Here is a 23,096-nt window from a genome sequence, read left to right on the forward strand (position 1 = left end):
TTATTTTTAGACTAGACTAAAACCATACAAAGACCAAAACATTAATATTAATTAAATATTAATGTAACATAATATTTATTAATAAAATATAATTAATATAAATATTATTAACATAATATACGTATTACTGTGTTGCTCATTTCTTTAAGCATCATTGTTTGAAACCAAGTTTCCTGTACAAGCAAAACTTATCCCAGAAAACTGCTACTAATCAGATTGCATATTTAGTTTGATGATCACACAGGTGAACATAAGACCAACCCTTAAGGGGAGGAGGGGGGGGGGCGAACAACTGCATTTTCAGGATAAATTTTTATGAGCCGTCCTCTAAGGGTAGAGAATCCTCTTGCTTTTGTATACGTGTGGCTGGTTTGATCTTTTCTTCATAAGAACGTCGGCATAAGGTTAACAAATATTGTGCCTTTCCTATAAACCGAACAACATCTTTTACCCGTTGGACCCCCCCCCCCCACACACACACACACATCTAGGTCTATTCATACTTGAAAACCGCGATTTTCAAAGGCTTTTTTTTAGTTGTTTCACAAATTATGAAGTTTTCAGGGCAGTACCATAATTCCGACTACCATTCGAGTACCAAATTTAGACTTGAAATCATTTGTCTGTGAAGATATGGGTTCGAGCCCTGTTGTGTCGAGACCTGGAGAAACTGGAACCTGGAATCCCGGTTCAAGACCTGAAGAATCTGGGAAAGGTAAACAGGAAGTTTATTTTTTATTATTATAGGCTTCGAGGCTCCATCACAGGTCATGATATGCCGCTAGTCCTGGCAATTACCTCATTTTCCAACACTGAGGCATTTGCTATACCTTCTCTTGAACGCGTCAGAGGAAGGAATTTCTGAGATTACCTCTGCTAGAAAACTATTCCATGTGGCGACCGATCGTCGGGCAAAACTCTTTCTCAGATATTCTTGCCGGGGAGTACCCTGCTCAAGGTAGACCTGTCGAGCTGTACTTCGACGATCTGATCGCAAGGGCTTTGCTCTGTCAGGAACGAGCTTCGATAAGTCTTCTGATGGAGGGTTTCACATGTATTTGGGTGTGCGAAAGCATAGGATGATTGGTCCCCAGCCCCTCATTAGGCTTACTGGCTGATGGGCCATGAAACAGAGATCAGCACTGCCGTCCGATGAAGTTTTCTTTATACTTTACCTGACCGGTTGGTGTTGCAACGTTTAACCGTGAAAATGAATTAGCAAAACTAATTAATTACAATTGACATCGGTTTTCGTCCGTAAAAATTCAAACATTAGCAATCTACTGATTCCTAAAGACAACTAAGGGAAGCTAAACCTACATAAGATGTTTGCAATACGCTTTAGCTTATTATATGCTTTTTTTCCGCCAATATCTTTTTTTCTAACTCTGGCGCCCGCTTTAATTTGAGGCGCCCCCTCAAATTGTCACCTAATTTGAGGAGCCAGTATCTCAAAAGCCATTCTTCTGCCCCTGACGCTACTTTGCTTTATAATTCTTTTATTATTATAATTATATATTATATATTATAATTATTAAAATTATAATTCACCTCACTAGAACTTTGTATCAAAATGGTTCCTTGGACTTTTGCGACAAGCCTAAATATGCTGCTTGAACGGAAAAGATAAGACTTATATTTTAATGTTATAAGAAAAACTTCATATTTTTCGATTCATTGGTTTCATATCTATTTATTCACAAGCCAGAATTAAGATATAGTTTTTGAAATTTCTTTTAGAGAACGATCTAAACTAACTTAAAATACAGGAAATTTTCTCTTCTTTTACTATGTTTATAATGATTATTTTATATTAATTCTTATAATAAAGAATTTCAAAGCGATAAATAAAAGTTCAAATAGGGATAAAGTCCTTTTAATAGACAGTGATGATGATAACAGTGATAGAAATTCACAAAAATACCAGATATTTCGGTCACACTGATGACGGTCACTGCATATGTGACCAAAATATCTGGTATTTTTGTGAATTTCTATCACTGTTATCATCATCACTGTCTATTAAAAGGATTTCGTCCCTATTTGAACTTTTATTTATCGTCATGGAAAGGCAGTGTGGTCTCCGAAATTATCTACGTCGAATTTCAAAGCAAATTTCAAGAATATGATAAGCTGATAAGATATTGTCAAATTACTCACAGATCTTGTTTAATTGAAATGTATCTCTAGACACCCAAAAAGCATATTTTGAGCAGAACAAATAGCTGAGAATTAACGAAAAAAATCAGGGGGTCCTCAGACGACCCCAGCTTGGTATACAACGTTGACGAGATAGGCTTGGTATGTAAAGGGTTAAGCATCATCTATCCAATGAATGTATAACAATACCCGAAATATCCACATGGAAGACAAACTACTACAATTTTTTATCTCCTACTTTAATATTCAATTAACGTCAATTCTACGTGGTATGTATTCGTAGTTAGCGGATGACAATGACATCTTAAGAGACAGAGAAATTCAACAAAAATGTTGACATTCTACAGAAAAGAGATGGATTAATACAACAGGTGGAATATTTGCTTTAGATAAAAACAGTGACAAAGACATGTAAATAAATTTAGTAAGAAAAATGGACAACTTTCTTTTGCTAAATTTTCTGAGGCTTATGCCTCCAAGCAACGGTGTATCCAAGATATTGTTGGAGGGGGGGGGGACTTTTCAAAAACGCATAAAAAATTTGTTTTTATGCATTTTTTTTACGTTTTTAGGACACGGACAAAACTTTCAGAGACGTCACACCCGGTACCCCCCCTCCCCGGATATGCCCTATGACTCCAAACTACCCGAAAGAGAGCTTACTCGCTTATGTGACGTGCCTGTCTAATGAAAGGGATACAATATGAACCTTTTCTCCTGTGCTACTATCAGTAGAGGAAAAATATATAAATAAATAAAGAAAAGTTAAAAACAACACAAAAAATTACAAACCAAAAAAGAAAAAGGTATCTATAATATAAAAAAGAGAGAGGATTTATTTTCGATGGTAAGACTATTTTGGCGCATTCCCCATCAAAGAGCAAGATACAGAAAGAAGTATGCTTGCTTTATAAAAACAACTTAAAGTAGCAATAAGATTTAGAATATTAAATTTATCTTGAAGTAGAATATAAATATTATTTTAAAGTAGCAACAAGATTTAAAATATTAAAAGATATCTGTATAACCATTCAAAAAAGAAAGAAAAAAGCCTCTCTCTTTTTACTCTAAAGAACCATTTTAAGCAAGGGATGCCATTTTAGCAACAGGTGGATGCTGTTTCGTTAAGTTTATTCAAATAATTTTAAAGCTTTCCAATATATTTTAAAATAGAGAGGAGGGCGGCATGGCTCCCAAAAACGGCTTCCCTATTTTAAACGGTCGTGAGTGGTTTAAAACCGTAAGCAGAAGAAAGGAGAAAAAAAATTAAGAGTGCAAATCTATTCAGATTAAAAAAAAATTATTCTTTTTTTAAAAGAATAATTTTTTCTTTTAAAAAAATCTTTTTAAACAAGATTTAAAAATATTCTCAGGTAGTCATTAAAATTTTGAAAAAAACCATTGCTCCGTGAAGTAATTATTAATAATACATACATGACATAATAATTATAATATATAATCATATAATATATTATATAATTATATTATACATATTATATAATTTATATATATATATTAATTATATAATAATTCTAATTATAGACATAATAATGATGGTAATAAAAATTGCAGTAAATTAAATTAGTACGCACATTAGATGAGGCTCATATGCAGAGGATGTCTCACCCCCAAAAATCTTAAAATGGGGGTAAAAAAACTCAAAAACTCTTTAAAAATTCACAATTCTTTCTCTGAATTGTTACATTTTCTGTTTTCATGCAATTCATTATTTTTGCGCCTTTTCCCGATTAGTGCCCCACTTTACCCCTTTCCCTTTAAAAAAAAAAAAAAATCCAGCGTACAAGCCTGTAGATGGCATTCCAATCTATACTCAGAAAGTCAGATCTTTCACATCATATCACAGTCTTAATAAGCCCCTTTCAGCTCCACTTCGAACCAAGGTTACTCACCAAATAAGCTAGGTCACACAATATTGGCATTAATCTTAGCCTGCTCTAACAACGGCACTACTTCATCACGACCAAGGTCGTTAACGGGCACATGAACAACCAACGCTGGAGACGTGACCGAAGCTGGACATGGTATAGTTGTCGAACGGTCTACGCAAACGTTCTGCAACGACCTCTCGGATGAATCTTTGGTATTCGAGGAAGAAGTCCTATGATTCAATACGGACAGATGTTCTCCATGGTTCCGCGGTGATTTTTTTGTGAGAACCCCAAGCAACCGCGATACCATATTCGAGGGATCTTGGGGCTCGTCTGGCTTTGGCGTGTTTAATACCTTTGGCTCAATAACCACGTTTTGAACATAGGATATTGGGTTAAGTATCCTACTTGCTACATTACTATTATTAGTATCGGAGCTAACTGACTGCTGATGATGCAAACCTGAAAAATATGAAAATGTTAAGCCGTGAGATAGTAGTGATAAAACAGATAAGTAGGCCAACTCCCCTTGTTTATAGGAGGTCTGGAAGTAATTAAAGGTTATTTTCTAGATGTTAAAAAATCTCTCATTACAATTTTCTTTATCAGTGATCGATTTTGATGTTGCTTTTTTTTGTAGGCTATTATTATTAAAAGGGAAAGAACTTTGTGTGTAGTCACCGTTTTACAGAGTAAATACATCCTGTTTTGTCTCAAGGCTGGGGGATTGATCTCAATCTTACAGGGAAAACTTTTTTTTAATAAGGGTTTTGTATGCATAAAATAATTATAGTTTTAATTTTGTTTCACTTCAATGACGGTCTTGCAACAATGCTATCAGTAATATTATTGACTTTTTTTTAACGTAAATCAGCTGGAAATGCAAATTTATTAAAATATCAATATATTTATAAAAATATTAAATAATAATAATGAAATTAAATAAAAAAAATAATATAAACAGTAATATAGAAACAAATAATATATATTAAAATATATGAAAATACTAGGTTTCTATTTTTTTGTTGGGAGAGGGAATTGAAAATATAACCTGATTACTGGGCACGTTTGGGCCCATAATATCCATAAACATTGCTCTCTTTTTGATCCACCATTCAATTGCAATAAGTTTAACACCAAAACCTCCTTCCCTTACATCCCTTGAAGTGTGAATTTAAAATACAATAAATACAGAATGCTCATACTATATCTTTCAAAAATAAAAATAATATTTACATGCAAATAAAAGTTATTATCTTTAATGTATTGCTTCTTTCTTTTTGAAGCAATCGGGAAGCCAAAACGAAGTACAGTTCATGGCTAGATATGCTTATTCCAGACCAAAAACTGAGACAAAGCTGTTAAATTTTCGATTTTTTTTCCTTATTTACTAATATTCAAACAGTGAATTTAAAAAGCAATAAATACAGAATGCTCATACTATATCTTTCAAAAATAAAAATAATATTTACATGCAAATAGAAGTTATTATACATAATGTATTACTTGTTTCTTCTTGCAGCAACCGGGAGGCCAGTTCGAAGTACAGTCCATGGCTAAATACGTTTAGTCCGAGGAGAAAACTGAGACCCAGCTGTTATACATTTTCAAAATTTGTTTTCCTTGCTTACTAATATTCAAACAGAGCATAAATTTGCAGAAAACCACTACGTATTGCGTTTCTTGGAGGAAAGCTATCGTATTTCATCGGAAACTCGAGTTTTTACACACCCCCCCCCCACTATAACTTTTAGGGGTGTTTCCCCCTTTTTTCGAATATAAGGCAAATTTTCAGAGGCGCGTAACTTTTGATGGGTAAGAATAAACTTGATGAAACTTATATATTTGAAATCAGCATAAAAATTTAATTCTTTTGATGCATCTATTGGTTTCAAAATTTCTTTTTTTAGAGTTTCGGTTACTATAAGTCGGGTCGCTCCTTGCGTACAATTCGTTACCACGAAGTGTTTGATAATAAATTTCTGGATGAGGGGAGCTCCCCAAGATATCGCTTTTTGATAAAGTTCCAATCTAATATATTTTAAAAGGAAACTAACAATATTGTTTTTGAGAAACACGTTGCTGATTACTTTAATAACTAAAGGTATAACAATATTCTTCTTCACCTCAGCGGCGCTGCTCTATCAACCACCTCCCCCCAAGGAAGAGACAAAGGCACCAGTGACCACAGAAAAATTTACTTACGATAATCCGGTGCTTGAAGATGACTTATAGAAGTAGCACTGTTTGTTTAAAGTGTTCATATTTTGATAGCCATGATAAAGACAGGAATAGGCTGCAATGTTTTAGTGGGACTATAGATTTTCGAGGAGCTACCTCAATGCCAAAGAAATATAAAAACAAATCAGTGTCGAAGAGCTGGTTACTGATATTTTCGTATTGTCGTTGACGCTTATGTAACAAATAAACGAAATATTTTTGATAAAGCTTTTGTGTAACGTTTAGCATTTTCTTATTTATTTTTAGGTTAATAATTTTTTATACTTACACTTTCTCCCATTAATAATTGAATTATAAAAGTATATAATAAATGGCAAAGAAGCAAAATTCAATAAAAACTTCCTGATAAAGTCCAACAGATGCGCTTAGAATGGTTGCAGAAAGAAGACTTGGAGCTGACAGAAATGTCGAGAAGACTTGCTTCAAGAAAACTTGGAGCTGACTAATCTAGCTGTCAAGTTTCCTATACTCTAGGGAGGGCAAAATATTTATTAGGGCGATATTATATTTTTATATAATAAATGATATTATATTTAATATTATATATTGATATTAAATGATATATTGTTTTCTATGTGTTTATTTTCTATTTGTTCGTTTTCTTATTTTATTATATTTGTTTTATTTTGGTCTTAGGTTTTATTTTTGTTTTAATTTTCTATATTTTATTATTTTATTCATTCTTTCCATACAAGGCTTTCTTCTCCCATTATTTCACTTATTGATATCAATATTAATACGTGAAATAATATTAATATCATATATTGATTTTAATATTATATATTGATATTAAATATAATGATATTATATTATATTTTTATAATATATATATATATATATATATATATATATATATATATATATATATATATATATATATATATATATATATATATATATATATATATATATATATATATATATATATATATATATATATATATATGATATTATATTTAATATAGTAATTTAATTTCAAGGTAATCCTAATTCAAAAAGATCTCATTTGGTTCAGAAGTGCCTGGGAAGAGATTCTAAAGAGAAAAAATTGCCAGTTCAGGATGTGGTGCACTCGGCGGGGACCATTGTACTATTTTAACAATAAACCTTCCCCAAAGCTCAAAATAGGTGAAATAATGGGAGAAGAAAGCCTTGCGTGGAAAGAATAAATAAAATACTAGAATACAGAAAATAAAAACAAAAATAAAACATAGGATCTTAATAAAACAAAGAAAACAAGGAATTAGAAAAACAAGAAAATAAAAACAAAAGAACAAAAATAAAGAAAAGAAAGAACTAGCATTTCCCAAGCTTAGTCTCTGCCTTTCTAAAATTGTTAATGAAAAATGAATCAGCAGTTTCACCACTAGGGCAACACGGTGCGGATTACGCACCGAAACGCTCCACAAATCACCTGTCTGTGAGAATATTGGTGACTTTCAGAGTATAAACTGTGCAAATAAATGTCTCATTGGTGGAAACTAAAATACTACCCAAAAGCCGGAATCCCATGAGTTATTCACCGCATGTCTCCTTTTAACCCTTACCCCCTCCCCCTTAGCGGCGTTTTGGTTAACCTTTCACATGTTTGCCTAACCAAAACCGTGACTATAAACGGCGCTGCATGATGACCGCAAGGAGTGGCCTAGCCAACGGAAAATATAGCCTATAATTTCCAAAAGGAAATTATAACCTAGTCAACTACACAGTCCAAATGAAAAGCAGTTCGTCCCCGATTCGAGAGGGAAAAAATCGTGATATAGGATTTAAAGGAAATTGGGATTTCTCAGGAAGGTGTAAATTAGAGGGAGCCTACGCAGCTATGTTGGTCTCAGGCGGCTTGGTGCTGCAGTGAGTTGTTAGTAGTAGTAGTAGTAGCTAACCCTTTTCACCAGCGCTTTAGTCATAGTGTCATAGTGTCATAATCATAGTCATAGTGATTGTTCGCACTTTTAACGTCAAAAAAGAAATACTTGAAAGCTGCAAAGTCCTGTGCAAAGGGATTAAGCCAGTAAATTTGTTATTAAGCAAAGTCCCAAATAAGGTAAGGTCCCAAATAATTTATTTAGAATACATCTTTAAAAACATTTCTTGAAATTGAGAAGTACAATCTTTTCATTTATTGATTGAGTCTGTTCCAGGTGGAAATTGCAATTTAATACGTATTTACTTCAAATTTAATACGAATTAACTGCCAACCTGGAACAGTTTATTCAATAATGCCTTACTATGCATTGTAATTTATTATTAAAACACGAGTAATTTTAATGAGCGAAATATGGAAAATATGAGTTTTGATCCCTTAATATTCATTTGTTACTATTAGATTGCTCATTTGCCTCCATTTTTCCCACTCGGATGATGAATGTACAGAAGTTTATTCAGTAAATATGCTAGTTAACCGTATTCACAAAAATTTAATACGAATTTAATTTTCGATCGTTCCAGCTGTTAATTTGCTCTTACCTGGAATGAAATATAACATTTTTATTAAATATTATTAACTTTTCGTCGGACCGGGAAGACGCCCATTGAAAATCCTAAGAACTTACGTAATACTCCCCCCATAAAAAAATCATCTCCCTTTGATTTCTAAGTTTTAAGGGTGAGGGAGAGGGGGTGGCAACAAGTCCCAAATAAGGGGAGGGGGTAGTATTTAACACCCTTCAAAGAAATGTATGACATTCCTATATGATGCATGTCCTACATATTTCTCAGCTTTAAGAAAAGGGGGAAGTATGCCAGCCCAATAAAATCCCCTAGAGAAGCTTTCCCAATTCTTTTAATCAGTACCCACTTAATGATACACCTATTGGTTATGTGGGAAGAGAGAAAGACATGCTTTCATGGGGAAACGTTAGAAGCGAAAACTACTTATTTTGAATAGCTAAAGTTCTTGAAGGCTCCTTGGATATGTTTACGCAAAATTATGTTTATTTTGTTCACGTTATGTTTTTTATGTTTCAATTCTGTTTGTGTATCAATATATTTATATGTTTATGTATCATTTGTTTGTATTTATCTATGTTATATATTTATGTATCAATTATGTGTTATGCTTATTATATTAATTATGTTCACGCTTAATTATGTTTAAAAATATAATAAGTATGAAGGGCCCAATCAATTAAGGTTTACCAGGATTTCTTTACCTCTTCCAACGTTTGGTACATAAACTTGAATGCTTTTTGAGATGAGTGCGTTTCCACTAACTGATAAATCTTCCGAGTTGTCTTTGCTTAGTATGTTCCTTTCCAAACATGGGTTTGTCCCGTGATAAGGTTGCACCTGAGGGCACCAGGGGTAGTCCTTGTTAAAATTCTTACCTAGAAAGGAAATAAACAACATAAAAACATTCTGAGTCATACGTTTCTAACGAGAAATTTCCAAAATACACTTTAAAACATCAATTGAGGTAACAATGACAAAATTAAACCATAAAGCTAAAAATCTTAAAGTTAAAACCATAAAGTTAAAATTATTATCTAGAAAGTAAATAAACAAACTAGTCAGCCTACTAACACCAAGCAGAAAATTCAAAAAAGGACATTTTTTGTTTCAACTAATTGTTCCTAAGATATTGTCGATACGCCCTTTTAACAACCTAAATGCACATAGTGCTTTTTGACTTAGTTCAAGATTCCCTGATAGATTCAAATTAGTACCTTGAGCTATTCATGAAATATGGCAGATACACCTTTTTTACAACCTAAACGATCTTTGACAACCTTTGATGACTAAAATGAACATTTTTTATTCATCTGCAACATTTTTATTATCCACCTGCATTTCAATCGTTGATAATTTATCTCATTTATTCCTATATTTTCAAATAATTTGTCTATTTTTAGTTTTGACCTATCTTGACGAATCATTTATTCTAACTTGCACTTACATTTACGTGATTTTTTTTTGCCAATATTTTCCAGGGAATTCCTTCAGAATAAAGGGGGACACCCCTGATTTGACAGTTATGATTATTGTAGCTGCACCTGAGAACACCATGGATAGGCTTTTCTAAAATTTTCAAGAAAAACAAAAACAAAATCGAGGAGAAAATTTAAAAAGTGGTATAATTTAGTAACCAAAATATAATTTTCTTTTGCTATTGTTGCAACATATTCGTCTTTCATAATATTTTGCTGCGGGTCACATTGACCTAAGTCCCAGATATTCATTTTAATTAATTAATTAATTAATTTCGACAAGTTAACTAAATTCAGTGACTGTCGAATACATCGAGAAAGAAAAGAAGAAATTGTATGAGCCAGAAATATTACGAATCTCTAGACAAAGATTTTGAGAGGTCGTGTATGTGTATCGGATTAACAACGCTCCTTGGCGGTGTGTTGCTACAAATAGGTTCGAGCCCTGTGTCCCATATCACCAAGACGAGATAAAACCGACTGTGCCACCACAGGAGGTTGAGAGGTCATTTTATTTAGTTTTTCTAGTCACAGGCTTTGAACTTAATTTTATACTTTTATTTGTTGTATAATTAATAAGTCGTCAGTTGTAATATGTGTAACAATTCGTCTTTTCATTTATACGGTTTATAGCAATATTTTGAACAACTTATAGTTCCGTACTTTCCCGTGTAGTGTACCCCTTTACTACCCTTTTTATCGTTTTATTTGGCAGATTATATTTTTATTTATTTTATATATAATAGTTGTATATGGTATTTTACGAAGCCGTATCCAGGGTTGGGGGTTACCAGGTCTCACCCATCCAAAAGTTTTGCCCGACTCGTAAAAACATTACAAAAAAAAAATATAAAAAATTCTTGGTGCGTTTTTTTGAAAGTTTTTTGTACACTCCCCCCCCCCCACATACAAAAATCCTGGCTATACCCTCGATATTTTATATATAATACTCAATTGTATTCACAGAATGGTCCCCTTTAATTATTTTACTTGTTAATCAGCAAAGATTATTTGTAACAAGATGTGAAAACTCGTATCTCCCAAAATTAATAAAAAATTATCAGCAATAATTTCACTCGTAGTAGATATAATTATAGCTGATGTCTTTCCACTATTGTCACCTAATTTTCTTATGTAACAGTATTTCGTAATTTCGCAATAGCATTTCGTATATTAAAAATAATCTTTAACTATGTGAGCTCAGCGCCATCTACTCTGTAAATCATGATTGTTTTTTAATTTATTTGTTCATTTTTCCATCTTGTTACAATAAACTTTGGTTTAGTTCCAGGTTAATTTTTTGTTATTCATATACATTTGCCCAACAGTAAAAAATCACCCTTGTCTCCTAGATCCCTTACTGAATTGACCATCATTACATTTATGAGTTTATTCAAGAACTGTAATGCAACTTCAGATATTGATTCCTCAAAGTTGTTTTAATGACAACAGACGCGTTATATACTGACTAAAATGATTGAACCTTGAAGCAAAGACGACTTGTATACTAAGCAGATGTCATATTGCTAGATTATGATGGCGTACCAAGATAAACACGGACAAGCCAATCCAACAGACACCTCACAATGATGTCGAAGGTTTTAGGTTCAAATTCCACTGATAAAAAATAAAATCCTTTCAAGGTATAAGACTTCTTTCTTCAAACGTTGACAAAAGTCTTTTCAAGCGGTACACAACAAACAGACGAGAAACTTAATCATATTATTAAATATATTATATTAATATCATATTGTACTAAAAATCATATTATCAAATAATATATTAATATATATTATTAATACATAATAAAAAAAATGCACTGTTTAACGACAAAAGATAGGTTCTCCAACTTAAAAACATACAATTACACTTTGAATTACCTCATGGACAACTAAAATACATTACTTAAAAAATAGAAAGAAAATCAAAATTTGGATAAGCTGAAATTAAAGCGATGGTCAGTTTCTCAAATACCCGTGAAAAATCAACCCCTCAATTTCTGCATACATACTCTCTGGAATCATACCCGGAATAGCAGGTAGGATATAGCACATATAAAACGAGTAGTTACCATTGAAGGCACCTTACTACTTACTGCACCTTACCATTGAAGGTACCCTCTCACTACAATAACTACTGCTTTTGGGAACAGTTATAAAAATGGTGGCAAATTAATTCCAATCATCAATTATGAGTTAAGGTGCTTGATGTATGTGACGGTACCGAATACGGAGGTGAAAACACTAATTTAAAGTTCTTCTTCTTCTTGTTTGAGTATTTAATGACGCTGAGATACTATTTTAAAAAAAGAGAGCAGTTTCTTCTGTGAAACAAAAATTTAAATTTCAGACTAAAATCAGTAAAGATTCCTATTCAAACTCGAAATTGAGTTTTATTTCTGTAACATTGAGTGTTATTTCTGTGACATTAGCAAGATGTCATCGGAGGTTAATCGAGCGTCCTGAATCAAGTCCAAAACAGGTTGTGATACTATTGCAGTTTGGTTTTAAGACAAGATTACACGATCATTAATACACAAATGTGGCCACTTTTACTTTATATTGTTAGCATGAACTTCATAACTATGACACTATGATTGGCTTGAGGACCATTACCCAAGGGAGTGATACCAGAATAGATCCGTAGCACCAAGTTACTTTAGTACAAAACAGCTCTGTACGCTCTTCCTCCGTAGCACCAAGTTACCTCTGTACAAAACAGCACTGTACGCTCTTCCTCCGTAGCACCAAGATCTGTATCACCAAGTTACCTTTGAACAAAACAGCTTTGCACGCTCTTCCTCCGTAGCACCAAGATCCGTAGCACAAAGTTACTTCTGAACAAAACAGCTTTGCACGCTCTTCCTCCGTAGCATGAAGATCTGTAACACCAAGTTACTTCAGGACAAAACAGCTCTTCACGCTCTTCCTCCATTTTAACCTTTTCAGAACGATATTTTTTAATTCCGTCATGGAGTTTCAATTTATTTTAAATTTTTTCTTCTGACTTCTTCCCACCAAATTAGAGGACGTGCTGGTTTTCGAGGACCTATGCATCTACAGAGGATCTATGAATTGTAAAAATTGCAATTTTTGGCAAACTATCAAACTATGCGGCACTACTATGGCGAATATTGGCAAACTATGTAGCCTATTTGTGAAACGTGGCCTACATCTTAACGTATTGTTCTTTATAACCCTAGAAAGTGGAATTGAATCAAATTGTTCAATCAGCTTATTGGTAGAGTTACGGTCAATCAAACATGTACCTATAACCATCCTTGGACAATTCATTTGGCATTGTTCAAGCATGGCTTTCTCATAGTTTAGAAATACCCATGTCTCAGAGCCATAGTAAATGCCATTACCATTATTATCCAAACGTTCGTTACTAAAATCCATTCTTTAAAAACAGCTGGTTTCCTTTAAATCATACATCAATACCTACTCACAATCATTAAGCTATGCTAGCAGGAAAATCATGCAACACATTTTTCTTAAACCAACACAAATAAAAAGGCGTCTAGTGTGTTTGTATTCAGAACACTAAACAATAAAGCGCACAGCATCTATCTCTGCCAAAATCTTGTATCTGCATGGAAATTCGATTTTATAGAACTCGCCAAATTTCGGTACAGCGAGTCCAATAGTATTATCGGAAATATTCATCTGCTAGTTTCTGAGATATGAACAATTACCTGCTAGGGTAGAAACAGACCATCGGTTTTCCAAATCCACAACAAAGTACTAAAATTACAAAACTCAGTATCTATGTCAAGCGGAAAATGGAGTGGCGAAGAACACGAAAAAAAAAGAAGATTTAGCTAGTGACAGAATTCTTTATCTCCATATATTTCTCAAGCTTCATAAAAAGTAAACTAATTTGTAGTCTCTAAGTCTTTTAAAAAGAAGATAACCACGCTCTAACAGCCTATTTTTACTTGCACGTTCCTCTCCGTAGCAGGCACGAAACCAAATTTTTCGTACCCTGAAATATATCGGAAGTTAACAATAGGCACAACAACTAGCAAAATATGCCAACCCTTCTTCACAAAGATGACTTAAATATTGAAGAGAATCTTTATTTTCTTTTAATGTGTGCCATAATACTGAGTTGTGAACCTATCAAAATTATTAAAATGGTGCATCACAAATTTTTAGTAAAAAACTGAAGCCGTATCCTTGGATCACCTCACCAAGATCAGTGTTGAAGAAAACTACCTTACTTAGTTCAAACGCTAATTTTTTTTTGTTGCGGGCCTATTTTATGTTGTCACTCATTAGAAAGGAGCAAAGGAAAAGCTCCAATTTCTTTGGCGATGCGGCCACATTTGTTGCATCTCTTAAACACTTTTCGATATTATCAAACTTCGATCTGCAACTGATGCCTGCCAGCTTGGCTACTGAAACGGAGCTTTCCAGTCGAAAGCAGGAAAATGGCTCGATAGAACGAAAACTTGGCTGCATAACCCCAAGAGAATCTCTGAAGATAGACTAGGCTATATCCCTCCAATTCAACTCGCACAGCGTAGACTCTCGATCAAATAATAGCGAAAACCATCCTTTGTACCCTCAAGCAGGGGTGGATCCAGGGGGAGGCTGTACAAACACGTGCCCCCCCCTTCCCAAAAGTTGAAAATTGCACTAATTATAGGGTCGGAGGGACGAAAAATACCGACGAGGGCCAAATTTTTTCCCGTACTCCCCCCACTTCAAAAAAAATTCTGTATCCATCTGTGGCCCAAGGCAAGAATTAAACTCAGCTTCCCAGTATGCAATGTCATATTCACCTATCCGGTCTGAGTCACACTATCCGTAAAAGCCAGGGAGGTTTAACTCTTACCACTTCCTAGAAATAAGCTTAAATTGACTGACTGCGTGGCAAGACAACAAAACCTATCAACAAAAAAAAAAAAAAAAAAACATAACACGTGTAATTCCTTTTGGCAATATTGTTTTTAGAGTAAGTTTTTCGATCAAAGGGGATTTTATTCAGGTTGATCTATTCAACACGTCATGAAAAGTACATTTTGAACTAAGCTTAACTAAATCTTACAAGAAATACCACATACTAGGAGCTCAGGCGAACACTATGTTATGTTTTACAACGAAGTATGAAAACAAAACTGCACAAAAGCCTCCAACCTTTTATATAGTGCAATTACATAAAATCAAATAAAACAATAAAAATCAAAAATTCTTCCAGAAGCAAATAAGGCTTCTAGAAGAGAACTAATTTTTCTCGCAATATCTATACAAAAGCATATCTCACTTCCGTAAGGGAAACGTTTTAAGAAAATGGGCCGTTAACGTTAAACAAAAACTGGCTTAAACATGAAAATAAGATAGATAGAGAGAAGGAAGAGATAGAGAAAAGGAGGAAGAGGAGAAAGAGAAAAACAGAGAGAGAGAGAGAGAGAGAGAGTAAAAAAAACTTACCAAACTCTTTTGTTACCAAGTCTTGGTCATTAATGTGCGAAACATCGACGGTTATCACTGAACTGTTTCCAGTATTATCTCCCGTGGCTATATCAGAATCTTAAAAAAAAAAAATTATCATATCTATCATATCTATCAACGGAACAATGTTTTTGTTCCGTTGGGAGGAGGGAGGAGTTACAGAGAAAACTTAAAAACGCATCAAAAATGTGTTTTCATGCATTTTTATCACTTTTTTACGATCCTGAAAAAAATTTCGGGGTGTGTGTGTGTGTATGGGAGGGGGGGGGGTTCGGACCCCCTACCCCCAACCCTTGTATACGGCCTCGACTACTACCACTAACTACTACTACTACTACTGACACTACTACTAACAACTCACGGCAGCACGAAAAAGACGCCTGAGGCCAACAAAGCTACGCACGCTACTCCTCCATCCCAATCTATTCAGTCTTGTTCTTTACACCCTCCCAAGAAGTTCCAGTCTCCCTTAAATCCTTTCTAACAACTCACGGCAGCACGAAAAAGACGCCTGAGGCCAACAAAGCTACGCACGCTACTCCTCCATCCCAATCTATTCAGTCTTGTTCTTTACACCCTCCGAAGTAGTACCCGTCTCCCTTAAATCCTTTCTAACAACTCACGGCAGCACGAAAAAGACGCCTGAGGCCAACAAAGCTACGCACGCTACTCCACCAACCCAATCTATTCAGTCTTGTTCTTTACACCCTCCCAAGAATCAGTCCAGTCTCCCTTAAATCCTTTCTTACAACTCACGGCAGCACGAAAAAGACGCCTGAGGCCAACAAAGCTACGCACGCTACTCCTCCATCCCAATCTATTCAGTCTTGTTCTTTACACCCTCCCAAGAATCAGTCCAGTCTCCCTTATCTCCTTTCTTCAAGGGAGTACCAATCAAGTACCAGTCTCCCTTAAATCCTTTCTTACAACCTCCTCCTACCCCATTCGGTGATGACCTGCTTTTCGTTCGACCCTGATTCCTGCTGCTTTGTTTCTGGATGTTCGTAAAGCCTTTGATTATTAACCCACAGTGTTCTTCTATTTAAACTTTCTCATTTTGGCGTAAGAGGTAGTGCGTTTGATTGGTTCAAGTCTTTCTTGGCTGGTAGAATAATTTCTGTTGATCCACTTTTTCGCTCACCAGCAAGTGTTGACCAGGGGGTCCCTCAAGGGTCAGTTTTAGGGCCGGCACTGTTTTTAATTTATATAAATGACCTAATTTTTGCAATTAGAAATAAAAATCCTCTTTATTGCTGTCGTCTATGTCATCCAACAGTCTCCCTTACCCGCAACTATAGTTTGCATACCTCGGATTCTCTTGTTACTTTTGCCGATGATACCACCCTTATTACTTCTGGGAGAACTGAGGATGAGGTTCATACAAAGTTAGTGGACCTCTTTAAGAGAGTTTTAATTTGGTTTGATTCTAACTTTATTGCCTTAAATGTTTCTAAAACTAGTTTTTTAGTTTTTTCTCGTATATTTCAGGTTTGTCCTCAATTATCTGAAATTCAAATATCCAAAGGCTTTACTAGTAGACCAAATGATGGTCATGTCCGTTTCCTAGGTATCCTAGATAAAAATTTATCTTTTTAAACACCATATTGATTTGATTAAAATGAAGGTATGCAGAAACATCGGTATTCTAAGAAAACTAAAACATATTTTTCCAGGACCAATTCTAAGAATCCTATTTCATAGCTTAATTCATTCTTATGTTTCCTATTGTTCAGTCATATGGATGTTTACTTTCCCTTCTTTTTTCAAACCGCTTTCGAATATTTATGATAAATCTATAAATATTATCCAGGATGTAAATCGTTCGGCAACTAAACTGTTACTTGATATTAAAAAACTTTATATTCTTTCCTGTGCGTCTTTCGCTTTTCTTCAGCTCCATGGTGATATTCCTAGGTCCCTTAGATTTACGTTTTATTTTGTATCTGATCGGTCAAATTATCAACTCCGTAGTTCTCTAAATATCAAAATTCCCCATACACCAACAATAAGATCCGATTTTAATCCTCTTGTTGCGTGTCATTTGACATGGAACACCCTTCCCGATTCGGCTCGAGAATGCCACTCGTTTAGCACCTTCAAAAGACTAGTAAAAAAATATTTGTTTTCGTGTGATTAATTTTCTTTACTTTTGCCTGCTGCCAATAGTTTATTTTATTTAATTCTTTTATTTTATATATATATATATAGATGTTGTGATTCACTGTGGTTTGATAAAGCTTATTTAGTGAACTCTCTTTTTTTTATAGATGTTGTGATTCACTGTAGTTTGATAAAGCTTATTTAGTGAACTCTCTTTTTTTTTTTTTTTTTTTTTTTTTTTTTTTTTTTTTTTTTTTTTTATTAAGCAAATGCTTTACATGTTAAAAGTTAAAATGCTTATTTTTAAATATTAATGTTACGTTTATATTGTTTGAATCTTAAGCGTTCAAATGTTTAATGTTTATTTGATCTTTCCATAATCCCCCTCCTACAGGCCATGGAGCCTTTGTGGGGATTTGTAGATTGTTATGTAATTATTTTACTGGTATATGGAAAATAAATCTATCTATCTATCTATCTATCTAAAATATACTATGTCACATATGTCGCTTGGAAATTTAATACCTTGGAATACATTATCTCACATTTATCATTTAGAGGTGTGGTATCACATTTACATCACTTCATACCTCATATGCTACTTAGAAATCTACAGCCTCACAATATACCATCACATTTACATAGCTAAGAAATAGACTATCTCAAATGCATTGCTACCAAATGTGCAAACTCGCAATATATATTATTGCGTAAATCACTTAAAAATGTGCTACTTCACAACATCATAACCTAAAAATACAGCTTCAAAATGTACCACCTCACAATATATAATTTTAAGTCAATCACTAAATATACAGCTTAAAAATTGCTATACAGCCTAAATATACAGCTTAAAAATTGACCACCTCGCAATATATAGCCTCAGTTAAATCACTAAAAAATGGGCAATATGGTGTCTCAAATTTACATCTTAAAAATGCACTACTTAGCAATATATAATCTCAAGTAAATCACTAAAAAATGTGCTACTTCGCAATATGGTATCCCAAATATACAGCTTAAAAATATGCTACTTCCAAATAGACTGCCACATATAAATCAACTTGGCAAGTGATGTTGTTTAGCTTAAATTGATATTATAACTTTTTTTGGTTACCAAGACGTCACTTATATGCTAGTTCACAATAGTCTACCACCCATTCATCACTTAAAAATACATCACGTAAACTAATTAGAAATTTTGGCCTGAAAATTTTGTGGGACATAGGAGGGGGGAGGAGCTATTCAGGATTTAACCTCGGGCGTAAGAGAGGCCAGAACCACCACGGCTCATAATAAACTACTTCACATAAATCAAATGGTGCTACGTGGCACCCCCACTAAAGTCACTAACAAAATGTGTGGTTGCAGGAAGTGCCTTTATTAAACGACGCATTCCCAAAAGCTTATTGAGGCAAGTCTTTTCAGCAGAGTATCATTTGATAGCACAAGGAAATAAAAATTACTTACTAATAAATTTATGACTGTCAAGAAAAGAATTCCTAGTTATCACAGCGTGCTTTAGAGGCTCGGTCCCCGAGTTTGTCAATCCCTGGGTATAGACTGGAAATAAATTTTCTAGTTAGAATTTAGCCATAAAATTGACAAGCTCAATGAAGTAAATTAATAGCGAAATAAATAAATAAATAAGACCAAAGATAAATTATGAAAAAAAAAAAGATTAAAAGCTAAATTATCTTCTATTAAAAACGTCACGAATCACGAGCCTGAATCTACCACTGCAGCAAGTTGCAAACTCACAAACTCTTTTTTGACGTAAGCAAATTTAAAAGCTTAATGAAGTAAATTAAAGAACAAATAAATAAACCAATAATAGCGATAATACCAAACATTAACAAAAACAGAAGGATAAAAGCTACCTTAGTTCGTATTTACGAACAAAATCACGTCCAAAATTAATTCTAGGTCACTGCTGCTACTGTGGTCAGCTACACATAATACCTGCGAGATCTTAAGTGTCGCAGGCGTGGTAAGTCGCGGATTCAGAAGTTAGGGTGGTGGCTTATTTAAATCCCATGTTTCTTTTTGCTGAACGAATTTTTTTAAAGTTTAAGTAGCAAGTGCATCCAAATCAGTTGAGGAGCTACGTAAGCCACGGAACCAAGATGTTGGGAAGGGTGGCAGTTCATTAGAGTTTGAACACTTTTTTCGTTTCGCAGATTTTAAAAGTTCAACGGTACTGGTGCATTATGTGGGCACTGCTAAAGAAGTCAAGTTTGATTAATGCTAATGAAATAAAATGAAATAGGATGAATATATAATAGTTTATAAACAAATTTAGGCTATATATTTGCACACTAGGGGGGGGGGGGTAAAGCATACCATATATTAAATACGTAACCTAACCTAGGTACCTTTTCACCCCCTAAACCCTAAAAACAACAGTTTAAATATCGTAAACGCAATAAAAACCACACTTTGCATTCTGTTTTTCTATAACAGTCTCTTGCAAGTAACCCGTTTGGCAGGTTTCGTCTCTCGTTAGTATATAGCAGTGCCCACATAATGCACCAGTACCAGTTCAACCAACAACTAGAGCAAAGGTAAGTGAACAGCCCCGCTCCCTCTACCGTATCTGCCATTGCAACAAGTTGCTAACATTCATTCCAGGCATGAACTGTAATATACAGTTTGCTGTAAGAAAGCTTACTTCCAAATCCTGTGCTTTCAAAGCAATGTTGTAAGAAAATGGGACCACCGATTGGTCTTTAAAAAATCCTGCTTATAAATATGTGCATTTTCAGCGGATAGCCTAAATGAATCATTGTTGTCAGTTTTTGAAAAAGGATTAGGACATGAGATGGACACCGACAGTTGAGTGGTTTTTATAAGACGTGTCATTCATTAATTTTTTTTTGTACCAAATAATTATGGTGATAGATACTAATCTAATTTTTTGAATATTAGTTGAATAAAAATAAGAAAATAAAGAAACAAAAAATCAGAATTTGTGTCAGAGAAATTTTGAAAAGATATGTGTTTCGAATAAATAGGATTAAAAAAGAGAAAAAAAAATAACAAGAAAAAACTAAAAAACTGGAAAAAACTTAGAAAATAAAGAAAAAAATATATATATTTGGGTCACTAAAATTGTGAAAAGACAAATATATTGCGAATAATCATTGTTAAAAAGGAGACAAAAATTAACAAGGGAAAACTATAAAACAGGAATTTGGGAAAGTGAAATTTTCGAAAGAAAAATGAATTACGAATAAACAGTCTTGAAAGGAGAAAGAAAAGTGTAAAACAAAACCCAAGATAGTAAAAGAAATTCGAACTAAAAATGTAATGCATATAGCAAACTTGAATGTACAATTGAGTTATTCCTGTCCAATCTAAAACGTTTTTTATTTACAAATACTGATTTCTTCAATCGCCGATATTCTTTGGTTTCAGAAAAGACAAAATCGAGCCCAGTGAAGAGAATCAGACAAAACAACCATTAACTCTAACAATTAGAAGACAAATAATATGAAGATTATAAGCAATTGTAATGTTTAAAGCATATAATAACTTAATCTAACGTTGATGAAATAATTTAAAATATAATAATTAATTATCAAAAATTGTTAGAAAATAATGAATTATTAGAGATAATCTAATATGTAATAATTAAGATATAATTATAATTTGATGCAATAATTTGTATATCAATAATTTTTATATAAATAATATTTATATGTAAAATTTCAATTTAATTTAATAATTCAATATAAAAATTCAAAAGCAAAGATATTCTTCCGTTCCTGGGTAAAGCTAGAGCTTTTTTGTCCCTAGTACCGAAAAATAGCATAATCTTTTTAATACATCCTATACACAGAGGTTAAGTCCCTCCTAGATTCATCCCCAAGAAACAGAAAATAAATTATTGCAATTATAATAAAATATGCAATTACCTTTCGTCCTTTCCCAAAGAGTAGTCATTTCGGTAAATCTTTCTTCAACACAAACGGCTGTCAAACGAGCTTCCGAGTCTTGATCCCAGCAGTCCTCTATTGTTTCCCGAAGAAGTCGAATAGCTGGGTTATTTTCTCGCCAAAATTCTGGAAACAGGGGTCGAGCCTTCAAACGACAAACGAGATTCTGAAGACGCTCAAAATCAATGTGTGGGCCTGGAAAACAGCATATTTAGGAAAAATTGCAGAGACGAGGGGGAAAAGAGAGCACAGCAACAATCAAGGCCGTATCCAGGTGGGGGGTTTGAGCCCCTACCCCCCTGAAATGTTTGTCCAACTCGTTAAAACTTAATAAAAATTTTAAAAACACATTTTCATGCGTTTACTAAAGTTTTCTTGTAAAACCCCCTTAAAAAATCCTTCCCCCCCCCCCGAAAAAATCCTAGATACCTTGGCTGTAGCATTTCAAGATAATTAAATTAATTAAAAAAAAGGAAACTCTCATAGATCAAGTAATCAATCATTTATTCCAGCAAGAGCCGTACAAACCGAACAACATATAAATACACAAAAACAACAATGTAAAGTAATCAACGAGTCAACACTGCCAAACAGGTAGGCAAATCATTTCTTGGGCCACAATGGTTAAGCATGGCAAAATAGACTAAAGTGGAGAAATTTCAGCCCCACTTAAGAACCCTCCACATAAAAGACGTATAACTGTACGTTTAGCGCTAAGGTTGTCACGTTTTATGTTACGGCTTTTACATTCATTCGTCCTCACCGAGTGATTAGCACGCTAGACTTGAAATCCTGAGGACAGGGGTTCGAGTCCTGGTGTCTCTGGTTTGGAGAAGAGACTAGTGTTGTGACTATAAGCTCAGCCAGAGTCGACCCAGCTTTAAATGGGTACTTGGAGAATCTGGGGGAAAACATGGGAAGCGTCAGATGATTTGCCCCCAGCCACGTATTGCATTACCAGCCGAAGGCTCGGGAGGTCGGGCGCTACGCAAACCATTGGTCAGCATGCAATTTTTTTTCTTTTTTTTTTAATTTTAAGTCTAAATTGGCCCTCAAATGCGAAACAAATTGAAGTTAAAGTTTCTTAGACTTATCTCCCTTCATGTCGATTTTTTTTTTAAAACCTTAAATGAATATTTCGGCTATATCAGAGAGCCGTCCTCAGCAAAACATAAATAAAATAAGACTTACAATAAAATGCGATCTTTGAAACTAAAATTAAATAAATCAAACAGTACCAGAATCACTACTTCGAAACAAGTTACTACGAAACGAGGCAATTCATCCAGGTAGTTCGAGGCAATTCGTGTTTTTTTTTTCTTCAGTCCTGGTTGAACTTCGCTGAAGTAATGATTTTGGGACTGTTTTAATTTTAAGGATCAT

General features: G+C 34.0%; 2 protein-coding genes and 1 long non-coding RNA gene across 4 annotated transcripts in view; all 3 read right to left on the bottom strand.

Moving 5' to 3' along the window:
* The window catches only part of LOC148943326 (centrosome-associated zinc finger protein Cp190-like), a 651,851-nt gene that overhangs the window by 421,694 nt on the left and 207,061 nt on the right, over positions 1-23,096 (bottom strand). The window lies entirely within an intron of this gene.
* LOC148943328 (uncharacterized) overlaps positions 1-23,096 on the bottom strand; it is a 406,409-nt gene that overhangs the window by 315,413 nt on the left and 67,900 nt on the right. The window lies entirely within an intron of this gene.
* Positions 2,012-23,096, bottom strand: part of LOC148943333 (receptor protein serine/threonine kinase put-like) — a 79,307-nt gene continuing 58,222 nt past the window's right edge. Inside the window, exons 8-12 of the mRNA XM_089101726.1 lie at positions 21,693-21,908; positions 19,246-19,338; positions 15,655-15,753; positions 9,443-9,616; positions 2,012-4,511 (exon numbers count right to left, since the gene is read on the bottom strand). Of these exons, the coding sequence (XP_088957852.1) occupies positions 4,084-4,511; positions 9,443-9,616; positions 15,655-15,753; positions 19,246-19,338; positions 21,693-21,908 (1,010 nt within the window). The 3' untranslated portion in view covers positions 2,012-4,083. The remainder of the gene's footprint in view (positions 4,512-9,442; positions 9,617-15,654; positions 15,754-19,245; positions 19,339-21,692; positions 21,909-23,096) is intronic.

The sequence above is a fragment of the Artemia sp. Qi Xiang Cuo genome, chromosome 15, assembly GCF_049724085.1.
Source record: "Artemia sp. Qi Xiang Cuo chromosome 15, ASM4972408v1, whole genome shotgun sequence".
In the NCBI taxonomy this organism is placed as follows: domain Eukaryota; kingdom Metazoa; phylum Arthropoda; class Branchiopoda; order Anostraca; family Artemiidae; genus Artemia; species Artemia sp. Qi Xiang Cuo.